The sequence below is a fragment of the Lycium barbarum genome, chromosome 5 (genome assembly GCF_019175385.1).
Source record: "Lycium barbarum isolate Lr01 chromosome 5, ASM1917538v2, whole genome shotgun sequence".
Lineage (NCBI taxonomy): Eukaryota > Viridiplantae > Streptophyta > Magnoliopsida > Solanales > Solanaceae > Lycium > Lycium barbarum.
Genome location: NC_083341.1, coordinates 117233482 through 117247090, shown reverse-complemented (window position 1 = coordinate 117247090; position 13609 = coordinate 117233482). Strand labels below are relative to the sequence as shown.

General features: G+C 34.8%; 1 protein-coding gene across 1 annotated transcript; it reads left to right on the top strand.

Moving 5' to 3' along the window:
- The first annotated feature begins 9691 nt into the window (after nucleotides 1-9691).
- On the top strand, nucleotides 9692-11710 carry LOC132642645 (transcription factor MYB20). The gene is made up of 3 exons (XM_060359730.1): nucleotides 9692-9824; nucleotides 10882-11011; nucleotides 11164-11710. The coding sequence occupies exons 1-3, from the start codon at nucleotides 9692-9694 to the stop codon at nucleotides 11609-11611; spliced, it is 711 nt and encodes a 236-aa protein (XP_060215713.1). The 3' UTR covers nucleotides 11612-11710.
- The last annotated feature ends 1899 nt before the right edge of the window (nucleotides 11711-13609 follow it).

Sequence of the window (13609 nt, the reverse complement as noted above, 5' to 3'; positions counted from 1 at the left end):
CCTTTCCATAATAAGGGTCCTTTTGTTTTTATGCTTATTAGACCAAGTAAATTTTTGACCTGTGAAACCCAAATCAAGCATATCCATAGCATCTAAACAATTTATAAAAGCATTACATTTAGCATTATTAATAGGGTTACCACCTAGTTTTTCGGACGAATTAGTGATTTCATTAAAGTCACCGCAAACGAGCCACGGGCCAGAAATTTGATTTGCCAAAGTACAACTGAGTAAAGATATCAAGCTTCCTACTTCTTCTATAGATATACATAAGACTTCTACTTCTACTTCACAAACACAAGCTACCAATCATTCAAAGATCCAAAAATACAACCATCATGACTCAATTCAAAAACCATGACTCAAGCCTTCACCCCCGTCCCTATCAGAGCCCCTATCCAAACAACAACAACTTCCATTACCAACAAGCTCCTCCTCCCTTCACCCACCAACACCTCTTCAATCCCCTTCTACTACCAATGGAGATAGCAATGACAAGTTACCCCTACAACCCCTTCTATTTTCCCCAGGTATTGGAGACCCCAACATATGTCTCCAACAATCCGGTGTTCCAGCACCTAACAAACGCATTCACCCTGTTCGACCAAAACTACAACACCACGAATCCCACCTCCTAGCCACCTTTCCACATGTTGTCCAGAACTTCCCACCATGGAATTTTCAGGAGGCAACAACACCCACTCAGGAACACTACAACACCCAATTTCTTTCGAATCTAGTGGAAGAAGGGTTAACGGACAGTCTCATCAGGCTAGCAGCTCTTCAGATAAAACTAACTCAAGAATTGACAACTCTGAAGTATTTCCACCTGCTCAAGCAACCTGCACTACTAAACACCCCTTGCAAGCAGCACCTATCCCTTATACTCCAATTGAACAGATTTGTAACCTTATTGCTGCAACAAATCCAAGATATGCAGGCCATGCCTCAAATCAACGACGAACAAGAGATGGAAACAAAGGACGAACCTATGGAACACCAAGTAGTTCCGTAGATGACCATGTAGGAGCCATCGTCCCCAACTCAGAGTTGTGCATCATCGACGACAACAATTCCAGAACCAAGGGAAGGGGCACTAAGCATCCTCGACCACACGATCCATCCCCTATTTCTGAAATGGTCCCTGACGATAGACTTACAAGAAAATGTCGAAAATAAGTTCATGATCAAAGTCCCAAAGGATGTGATGAAAACATCCCTGAATATACGCACCTACAATACGAAGCACCACAGAAATATGTAGTGATGTTCATACCAACTTTGAAGAACAATAACCGGCAGGACACCGAGGAGGCAGGTTACAACCCATTCACGGCAAGCTTGGACATGTCCTTGATCCCAGGAGGAAGCTCGACAACAACTGCTGATTTATCCATGAAGATTTTACTTTGGAATTGCAGGGGAGGTCACAACCCCAACTTTATGAGGAATATGTGTACACTTGTTGATAAAAATAATCCCATAGTCCTTGCTTTGATTGAGACTAGGATGGCTAATCATAAAACTATCCTTCATGGTTTAAATTTCACAGATATGATACAAGTTCCGGCTACTAGCTACTCTGGAGGAATTGCTCTGTTTTGGAGGAGCGCAGAGGTCTCTATTGACCCCGTGGTCCTCACTGAACAAGAAATTCACACTACTGTTGAGGTAAGCACAACCACTCCTAAATGGTACTTTTCCTTAATCTATGCTAAAAACACTTAGTGGTCGTTTGGTTTAAGGTATAACATGGGTTATACCGGTACTAATTTTTATACCACGTTTGGTATAAGGTATAGATTTATCCCGGGATTATTTTATACCTTGTACCAAACGTGGTATAAAAATTAGTGCTGGAATAACTCAATTTATACCTTCATAACCCACTTATACTGGTACTATTTTATACCATCTTTCAGATGGTATAAAATAATACCAACAGATGGTATAAATTAGTCCCGGGATTGTAATCCCGGGACTATTTTGACCTCAAACCAAACGACCAAATAGATATAGGAATATCCTCTGGGATAACTTTCAATTCCAATCATCCTCTATGATAAAGAATGGTCAAAATTATATTGTGTACAAGAAAAAATTAAATCAAAGCTGACTCATATTAAATAGGGGTCCGTAACATTTTTTTGTTTTTTTGGTGAAAAGGGGTCCGCAATTTAATTGACACAAAGTGGGATTTTGATCTAAAATACCCACTAAAAAAAATTACAATAATATCTTTTGCGCAGAAATTTCTTGCTCAAAAGGATTTAAAAGTTAACGGCATTGTTAAGTCCTTTTGCGCATGAAATTCCTGCGCAATAGGTTGTATTATTTAGTAGCCCACGTTTTATAAATGTTCACTTTTAGTTCAAGTTTTTTCTATTTAATATGAATTTTGGATGAGGTAAAGACTCGTCCATTTCATAAGTTTAAGTCATTTTTTTTCAAGTTCTTGAAACAAAAAAATCCAACTCCAAAGTTCATAAAAAAAAAAGTCCTCTCCTCCTTCAACTATTAAGGTTTCTTTATTTTGGGATGGAGAGATTCTTTATGATAATAATAGTGTTCGTTATAATATTAAGCCACAATACCATGTTAAGTTTCCAACTACCTTGGATTACGAAACATTGCTCAATGCCATACCCAAAAGAAGGAAAAGTAATCGTGAGTATGGATTATCTATAATAGATAGATATCCAATATCCATTGCATCGCAAGGTTTAGTGCTTTATGGGGAGTGGAATATCATTGGTAATGAGTCTTTGAGGGAATATTTGAGGGCCCCGGAAGAATATAAGGGGTTAATCACCCTCAATCAAGGATGTCATTCCGAGAACTCATATTTTGCGCATTTAAATATTGTGCAATATAAGTGTGTCATATAAGGGGTCAAAAGCGAGTATAGTGTTTTCAAATCAAGGATGTCATTCCGAAAACTCATATTTTGCGCATTTAAATTGCGAAATATAAGTATGTCATATAAAGTGATCAAAAGCGAGCATAGTGTTCTCAAATCAAGGATGTCATTCCGCAAAACTCATATTTTGCGCATTTAAATGTTGTGCAATATAAGTGTGTCATATAAAGCGATCAAAAGAGAGCATAGTGTTGTCAAATCAAGGAGTAGTATATAACATGAATGACGAACAACTAGCATTCACATTAAAACGAGTTATTATGTCAATTTGGAACCAATTTTCTGATATTGGTTCTATTACATGTTTTACCACAACAAACATATTCGAAGCAATGGTAGGACATGAGAACTAGATTAGGATGATTTTAAATACTCAAATAACCCAAACCGCAGATACAATCAAGAATATAATAATACAATGAGAGCTGAGTGGAATTGGCGTGTTAGGGAGGCTGAAATGCTAGAGCAAAACTTGAGGGAAATTGGACTCAAACATCCAAAAAGTCGTGTTGCGTCAATGCCTCGTGGTACACCACAAGAGTTCAATTTTTCTCTTAATCGTTTTCGCGAAGAGAACAGTCATATGAAAATGCGTTGCCTCAGGGTAGAATTTTGTTAACATGGTTATGTCAAATTCAGATCCAAGTGAGATTCGGACTGTGAGATGTCCGATGAAGATGAATCCCCGTGATCCTATTAACATTTCCTTTTTTATAATAAAGTAGATAGGTAGGGTCATAATGACGACCCCAAGTGTACTTGGGGGTTTGAAACTATATAAGTAGCCTTTCATTTGTTATTAAACTACCACATATTCAATATCGAGTAGTAGAAATGTAGATTGGTCGGTATTCCTTCCAAATGATTCGAATAGTAGTGGCGATGAAAGCTCAAATCATAGCAGTTATTCCGGTGAATCGAGTTATCATGATTACAATGAATTCAAGATAGACGATTTGCAACCCCACCTTCTTATAGAGAATAATGATTATTTTTGCACTGTGAAATATTCAGATCTACGAGAATATTATTGCGGGTTACGCCGAGAATGGGCATATTGGCATCCGAATCAGATTCTTGTTCGTAATTTAGAAAATCTCAACGCTCAAATCCCAACAAAGTTCTCAATGAACATGCCTTGAACTGATCCACATTCTTGCAAGGTTGTCGTACAAAGGATTAGAAAAGAAAACAACAAAATGCTAGCAAGACGTTATAGATTTTACATGCTAAAGTTGGCCGAAGAACAAGAAATATCATCAACGGGTAGAGAATTAACATCTACAGAAAGAAGATATGTCTTAAGAAACCCAAAATATTGTTCTGAGGACGATACTTAGGACTTCTATTCTGATGATGATTAGGGGTTATTTTGGTTCACTTGCTTAGTTTTTGGGTCATTAAGTTCCGGACTCATGATTTAATTGTATTTTTAATTTATGATGAAGTCATCAATTTGAAGAAAATTAGTTTTTAATTTGCTTTGATTGTTATAGTTTATTATTAATTTATATCAGCTTCTGAGAGTTAATTATACATAAAAAGTTCAAAAATTCACAATTTTAAAGAAAACACAAATAAATTAGTACATAAAAGGTGACGATTACATAATACATTAAAACGTACAACTAGTAAAAATAAAATACATAAAAATAACAAAACAATACATAGAAATAATAAACTTAATAAACAAAATACATAGAAATAATAAACAACAACAAGATAGCACAAATAATCTTCCAAAGTTTCGGTTTTTCTTTCAAAGCATTTTTCTCGTTTTGAGTGTCTCTAAGGTTAGCCTTGAAAAAACTTTGTTTTTCTTTGGATTCTTTTAGCAAGACCTCCAAAAGGTCATTTTTTTCTTGAGCTTCCATAAGCTTAAACTGCAAGTCAAAATTCACGATATCTCTAGTGATACGTGAAGTCGCGGTATCTCTATCAACAAGAGGCTTTTTAAACTTCATGGCCACTGTTTATCCACGGGAATGCTATCTTCCCATAGAAAATGTTTGCAACCATTCATATCCTATAAACATTACAAGAAAATCAGTTTTTGAAAGTAAAATATGTAGATAATATGAAAAAAAATCTAAACCCTAAAAACTTGTAAAAACACTTACTTCGGGCACTTTACATGGCCAAAAACAACGACCCGGATTATCTTTAGTCCTTGATGTTCTTAGCTTACAATAATAACTGCATTCACAAACATTGGGTTTTATAGAAAAGTTTGACGTTTCGGAGCTTTGAGACATGATTTTCGGGGGGCTAAAGTATGTTGAAAGAGTGAAAATGGAGGAGGTGAAGAGTGACTTGAAAATTGTCAAGTGTTAGGATTTATATTAACTCCTATTGTGTATTTATATTAACTCCTATTGTGTAGGAATTCCCTACGCAAATGGACTTAACAACGCCGTTAACTGTTAAGTCCTTTTGCGCAGAAAATTCCTGCGCACCTGCGCACAAGGTAGTATTGTAATTTTTTTTATTTTTTTTAGCGCGTATCTATGTTCAAAAGCCCATAAAGTGGGTGATTTAAGTTGCGGACACTATTAAATAAAGTAACGGTTACCACCTTACTGGGGCATAGGATATACGTTTTCCTATTTCATGCCTTCACCAAATAGGCACTTGTATTGTATGCACACGATTTTGAGAGTAGACTAATATATTACTCTTCGACCTTGCAATGATTAAACTGTCGAAAGAGAATACGTGACTAGACTTACCGCATGTAATTGGGCTTTAGGATTTACATGTGAGGTGTCAATCAAATTTACGAGTAAGAAAACTAATGTACAAATAGTGGGGTTTCATACATTGTAACAGAACGCGTTAGGTAATTTAAATAGTTGTCCAATATTTTAGCAACTTCAATGAAAATTCTTTTATAAGTTTTGAATTTTCTAACTCATGTAATTTGGTTGAGGCCATAAATACACGCAAAATAATTATTAATTAAGTCACAACTGTTTACCCCGAAAAAGGAGTACAGTTGAATTTATTAGTGGTTTAAAGGATATGTGGATCAATTTGTGATAAAATGAATTTTAATCAATTGATAATAATAAAACAATAAATAAATAAATAAAAATAAAGAGCTTGAATAGCTTAGCCAAAGTGTAGAAACTATACAATCTTGACTTGTTCCATTCATTCACCAAGAGAGAATATATATAGGATACAATCTTGAACCCTAGTGAAACAAGGAAACTAAGATCCTAGTGAAACAAGGAAACTAACTAATATATGGTAATTAGTGAAACAAGGAAGTGAAACAAGGAAACTAACTAATATATGGTAATTAGTGAAACAAGGAAACTAACTAATAAATGGTAATTATCTCCCTACAAATATGCTACCAAATAATATCAAATAATATCAAGATATTATTCCGCAATACCCCCCCTCAAGTTGGAGCATGGGAATCAAAAATGCCCAACTTGGAATGCAAGAAGTCAAACTGAGTTTTGCCGAGAGCTTTGGTAAAAATGTCTGCCAATTGTGAAGATGTTGAAACGTGTGACGGAGCAACAAGTACAAGAAATCAGGGGCTCATGATGATCCAATTATTTCCATAAAGCATGTAATTTTCCGTAATATACGGACACTGACATGGTTTTGGTCTGTTCACATTTAGCCAGGGAAGACCGAAGCTGTTGAACTCGTGGTCCATTAGTCTGCGCGAACCTCCTTTTAAGTTGATCCCAAAGGGGTTTGACCTCCCTAAATTTTGACAAGGAAGATTTGACATCAGCATCAATGGTATTTGTGATCCAAGAGATTAACATTGCATTAATTGCAGCCCAATCGGACTTTGTACAAGGAGGCTGCGGTTCAGTGATAGTGTCGTCCAAGAACTCAAATTTACGTCGTGCCTCCAACGCCGTTTGTATGTCGGCTGCCCATTCATCAAAATTGTCTCCCTTGAAACGAGTAGGCATGATATAGTCCCCGGGTCGGTCTTGAGGACCGAGAAAATAGGGAGAATTAGACTCAATTTTGAGTGGTGGTGGAGGAGGTACGGCGTCACCGGCCATGAAAATTTACGATGAAGAGAAGAAAAAACTGTGTGGCTCTGATACCATGTAGAAACTATACAATCTTGACTTGTTCCATTCATTCACCAAGAGAGAATATATATAGAATACAATCTTGAACCCTAGTGAAACAAGGAAACTAAGATCCTAGTGAAACAAGGAAACTAACTAATATATGGTAATTATCTCCCTACAAATATGCTACCAAATAATATCAAGTAATATCAAGATATTATTTCGCAATACAAAGTAATTCTCTCAGTTGAAGTCAACCCATTCCTAGCTGAAGCCCAATAACCAGATTGACAATTAAAAATGAATGTGAGAGAAAGCTTGAATACATATTGCTTAAGTATGAAATTGCAGAGAATGTTCTGTATTAGAAATCTGATGCCCTTAACGTGAATAATATGCTCCTATTTATAGTACAAGAATCAGCCCTTTGGCTGTGATTATTTGATAATTAAGACTAATTATGAGTCTTAAATGCTCATTCAATCCTAATTGTAATGTTTCAATCAGATTTGCTCCGATCAAGTAACGGTTGCGAGCTGTATCCTCTTCATTTAATGACCCGATCCAATGACCTTCTGTGACAATACCGGCTCAATGGATTTCCTCAGATTGAGACTCGGAGACCCTTATCCTGTCCCGACGAAATGGTTAAGAATACCTTTACCCAAGTTGCCACATGTCCTGCTGCTAATACGCCATGTGTCAATCTTTACTTTTCCATGTATACAACAACTTGAGCTAAACTTTTTACACCATTAACTGTTCATAATAATTAATAATTACAAGAAAATAAAATATGTATTCTGCTACGACTTAGGAGTATTAAAATACTTCAATATTACGAAAGTTTTTTATAATATGCTAGTTAAATTCGTTAATTAATTTTGCGGGCAAACAATTAAACGACTTTACCGAAAGTTGGCTCTAACAAATCATTTTTGTATACTCAAGAGGGAAGGCGTTAAGTCCCACTCAAAGTCGATATTGTAGGCATTATTATTTTATTTGTCTTTAGTTAAACCATCTCATAATCATCTCAATATTCGATCTTTTGCCTTATAAAAAATGGAGCCATGGTCCATGTACAGACTGTTCAATTGAAAATTACAAATTCATTGAACTCATGGGGTGTATCATTATTCAGAAAACCTGACCATGTACTTGAATGAGAGCTGCCTAAATCTCTTTCAGACAGCAAATCTCCATACAAACTCTTCTTTTGTTCTTCTGTCTATGCATACTAGCTTCCTATTCTTGTCTTTGGAATTATATAAAGAGTGTTAAGTTTTGTGAATTTTCTGTTAGTTGTGAAGACATAATTTTCATTAAGGGAATATAGCATTTAGAGAAGCAAAAATGGAGAGGTCAAGGAAATTCAACATCGATCATATATTCATAAAAGATACTCTATTTGTTTCAATTCATGTGACCTGATTCGGAGTACATATGAGGGTCAAACTAACTAATTGTTGGAGTGAATTCGGACATAGAATCTTCAATTTTTTGAAATAAAATTTACGTATATAAAAACTACGTAAAAAGTAACATAACTCACAATAATTAATAATTTAAAATATTTCAAAAGTATTTCAAAAAAGAATGGTTAAAGAAAGCATTATTGGACCCTCCAAATAATCATTAGGGCACATAAAATGGATTAAAGGGAGTAATTTTGACCCTTTATATACAATGTAATTCTTCGGCTCATGGGATTCGGATAAGCCCTTTGCGCCCTATCTCCGTCTGTGCTGTAAGTGTATATGTTTTTTGCACCCATTAGAGTAAGTGACCTACAATAACAGGTAACTTTTCAAGTTTGATATGATTACTAGAAAAATAGAATATCAACCATTTTATATCCAACTGAACTGTATTGATGCGTCAATTCTTTGCACTGTCAGTGCATATAACTTAAATTCTTAGATAATTGAAGTATTTAGATGGCATGAGAGCATATTCTAGTTAATCCGTTGGAGATTAATAGTCAACAAAGCCGATTGACAATCACGAAAATTGAAGGTGTCAACAAAAATAATGACAATTAACATATAAGGATGGGTTTAATAAGCATTTATAATAATTGGCTCATGAAATTATATTAAATGTTTGCTACAAATTGCACTAAAATAACACTGAGAAAATGAATCACATAGAGATTTGATACACGGAATAAGGTAAAGAAAAAATTAAAGAAAGTCGAACACCTTGGCCTTTAATAGAATCAAAAAGCTCCAAATAATTAATCAAAAAGTAAATAAATAAATTAAAAAAGGAGGAGAAGAAAAGGACTTGCCTTCCATAAATGTAACTAGCCAGCTGAAAGGCAACCTCAAGAATCTTTTCAGAAATATAAAATGTTTTACTTTTTACAAAATTCAATTGGAGAAAACATCGTGGGGATATATAAAAACATGTCAACGACAAGAAGTCACGTCTGTTTCTACATTTTGTTAATTGCAAATGGTCTTTTTGGCAATGATAAGGAAACCAGACAATATGATTTAAATATTGTTCCAAAGGTTAGATTCTTTCTTACTCAATTATGAGTAAACTCATAAAAGAATTGGTATTTCAATATGTGGATGAGTTGGCAGAATATTTGCTTTTGTTTATAAGCTACATTTTGGCTGCTGATCCCAAAGTTTAATTAATTTCTTGGCTAAAACTTCTTCAAGTTTAGGTTTTCTCTAGGGGGTGTCTTTTAGATCCCTACAATATGGGAAGACAACCTTGCTGTGACAAGATAGGACTCAAAAGGGGTCCTTGGACAATAGAAGAAGATCATAAGCTAATGAATTTCATCCTCAACAATGGTATACAATGCTGGCGCCTTGTACCAAAACTAGCAGGTAATTAGTTGGTCCGATGTTGCATTTGTTACTGCTATAGTTTTTATGGAAATATTAGTTGTTTAATTGTGGGAGGAGTTTAATATTTGATTTATCACTAGAATATTCGGTTTCTTAGGTGTATAAACAGTCTAATACTTTACCTGTTGGAAGAGTCTATCTACTTTGTTTATGTGATTATTTAAGACTTTATGAATAGTGAAATTTATGAGACAAACTTTCATCATATTTTTTACTTTGCTATTTGCATCTCTTCTAAGAAATTTCTAACACACACGTAACACATATATGATATAGGAATGATTAAAAAAAAATAACTAAATTCTTTTTTATGAAATTGCAACTATCCACCACAAAACAAAAAAAATGCGCTCTTATAAGTAAAATACTCAAGAGCCAAGTAGGCTTACAAATCATGTTATGATATCTTTTCACTTAAGAGAAAAGATATTCACACCCAATGCTTATGCTAATTTGACTATTGGTCTACCATGGTTAGATTATATATTGATGTGATAATAATTTATTACCTAATCATGAAACTGATAAGAATGCATACAAAAGAGACATATCATATATTAATTCGTTTGGTATAGGTGTAAATAAGAGCCAAAGGTGAAAATATATTCCCTCTGTTCAATTTGTTTGAACCTATTTTCTTTTTAGTCCGTGCTAAAATGAATGACCTCTTTCTTAATTTGGAAACAAATTCACTTTATGAATGATTTACAGCCACACAAATTTTCAAGGCTTATTTTGAACCACAAGTTTCAAAAGTCTTCTCTCTTTCTTAAATGTCGTGTCCAGTCAAATGGGTTCATATAAATTGAAACGGAAGGAGTATATGTTACTTAATAGTTACCTAACACGTTTCAGTTACCGCTCCGCTCTATCGCCATCCCTATCAGTGGATAACTGACTTGACAGTAGATGGTGTTACCTAGTACTAATAAATATTTGGAGTCTCTTTCTTGACATTGTGGAAAGAAATTCTTAAAATTTAAAGCTGTTCCCGGCAATTTGCTTAAAAGTTGATAAATTATAATGATATTTGAAGGGCTAATGAGATGTGGGAAGAGCTGTAGATTAAGGTGGATAAATTATCTAAGGCCAGACCTCAAAAGAGGAGCACTCACAGAAGCAGAGGAAGACATGATCATCAAGCTTCATTCTCAACTTGGCAATAGGTATTAACTTGCAAATCCATATGTTTGCACAATCAAGTAATTTACGAATGTTACTTGTATTATTTTTCAGGTTACTAATTCCACGTATTATGGAAAGTACCTTTAATTACATTTAAAGTGACTTGTAGATTTTTTTTTTTTTTTAAATACAGGTGGTCAAAAATAGCCGCGCATTTTCCAGGGCGCACAGACAATGAAATCAAGAATCATTGGAATACAAAGATCAAAAAGAAGCTAAAATTTCTTGGCTTAGACCCTTTGACACACAAACCCATTGAGCAACCTGATCCTAAAAATGATGATATTAAGCAGCAACTTTCTTCAGAAAATGAAGAGATTAATGAGAAGGGGAAATTGCCTGAAACCTTACCTACATTTGACTATCCACAGGAGCAGCAAAATATTCAAAATTCAACATCTAGTTCCAGCTTAAATGAAATGACAGAGAGTTCGGAAATGGGGTCAAGTGAAATATTCCAAAATTTGGGGACATTTTCAAGGGACTTGTATAATCCAGGAGTAGAAGATCCTTTCCAAAATTGGATTGGTAGTCCAATTCGTTGGGATCTTTTCGACAACCTAGAAGATAATTTCCTATGAGGAACAGAAATTTTGATTTAGAATTATTCCCTTGCTTGCAGTTATGTTGGCCTTCAAATATATCGTGACATCCGTGTTGAATCTTTCGAAAATGCTTAGTTTTTGGAGAATACGATACTTCTATGATTGCATTTTTGGAGGATCCGAGTAACATAAGTTGTCACTACTCGAGTTGTGTATTGACACAATCTATTCGATTCAATTGTACAATCCAGGACTGATCGGCATTTTTCCCCCCATTTTTCTTGGTATCTTGGATGGATGGTTCTAGCTTGTTCGAATAAAAATCTTCAAGATGTCACCTAGAATATCTTTGCCAGCCACAAAATTTGTCTTTAAATAGAGGTATATTTTCTTTACCTAAACGCATGAAACATAAAATTAGTCTAACGAGAACTGCTAAAAATTATGAGAAATTGGGTGCATGGCCAATTAGGACAAAGTGATAGACATGCATCACTAAAGAATGGTTTATATATTGACAATTAAAGCAATGACAGTAAATTATAATATTACAAGGATTTGTAGTATTGAATTATGAAATTAAGATTAAATAAAACGTGAATTACGATCGAACATTTTGTTCATCAATAATATAGAAATATGTTCATTCTAATGCAATACTATCTTAAAAAAAAAATATATATATATATATATATATATATATTACACTCCGAAATCAGAGAAAGAGAAAGGAATACAATACTAATATTGTATATTCTATGTTCGATTTGTGATGGCTTAACTTTTTCTTTTCGAATTTAGTCTTGTAACAGAATCCTTCACATTGTAATAAGATCATTAAAGCCATTTGAGAACTTCATGTTTGTAAATACAGACTATAATATGTATTGTTAAATTTAACGTTAATTTATACTGGCATGTTTGTACAGAACGGAAAGCATATTACTGAACACCCTACTAAGTATCCAATAAAATATTGAGGAACTCAACAACTCCCTTAGGGTAGTCTTTAAATTTGTCACGTTTGAATTGGTCGTTAACGATCATCAAGAACAATATTAAAGAAGAAATGTATCAAAAGGATAGTCTTCACATACTAATGTCAACCAAGTCTCATAATGAAGATCAAGGACATGGAAGAAGAAAGAGTAAATAGGTGAAAGAAGCCCTAATTATTATTGTTTTGCGAGTTTTCTACTTAAATTAATTTTTGGGTGTTCATAGAATCCCTGCACGTTACTTAAATATGATATACTAAGTAAACGTTACGCTAAAAAACTCCTCCAAAGAGTTCCAAGAGACAGTACACGTGGAAATAATTGAGTGAATAGGGTTACAACCCCCCCCCCCCCCCCCCAAAAAAAAAAAAGAAAAGCAAACCCCTCCTCCTCCGACTCCCCAAACTATATATTACTACCTTTTTGTGACAAATGAAACCCCAATTGTGACATTCCTTTTCTTTCACTTCACACCTCGAAAAGCACCCTTCTTATAAAGATAACTGCGCTTTCACATCTTCTTAACCTGAAATGGCCGGGGAGAGGAAATGTTCCTTTTTTTAGGATACTCCCCGGAATAGATCTAGTTGATACGGGGTGGGGCTTGTAGCGCAGAGCATTAGAGTACGTGGCTACGGACTATGGTGTGGGGGTTTCCCATCCCTCCTCGACCATAACCAGCCCAAAAGGGAAGTACCTTTTTCTCTCGGGCTAGGAAAATCATGATCGGGATTGATAACGAACAAAAAACTGTGTAACTTGAGCGTGGGTCCCAATCGACAATGAGAGAATCGATCATTACCATAGTATATATGCCCGATCGGAGCCTGGAAATTTTGTAACCCACAAAAAAAAAAAAAAAAAAATTGGAACCGAACTAACCCATTAAAAAAAAAACCAAAGTAGGCTTCACGCACAAATTCTGTGCGTCAAATCCCTAACAAAACCCCCTCCCATTTCTAGCATACTCTTCTCTTTCATTTCATCCATTTTCACCCTTTCAACACACTTTTGCACTCCCAAAAACATGTCTCAA

Bases quoted from the DNA above. Each gene is read 5' to 3' on its own strand.
- LOC132642645 (XM_060359730.1), top strand. From the start codon at position 9,692: ATGGGAAGACAACCTTGCTGTGACAAGATAGGACTCAAAAGGGGTCCT. The intron at 9,825-10,881 runs GTAATTAGTTGG...TGATATTTGAAG, and splicing joins CCTTGTACCAAAACTAGCAG to GGCTAATGAGATGTGGGAAG. The intron at 11,012-11,163 runs GTATTAACTTGC...TTTTAAATACAG, and splicing joins CATTCTCAACTTGGCAATAG to GTGGTCAAAAATAGCCGCGC.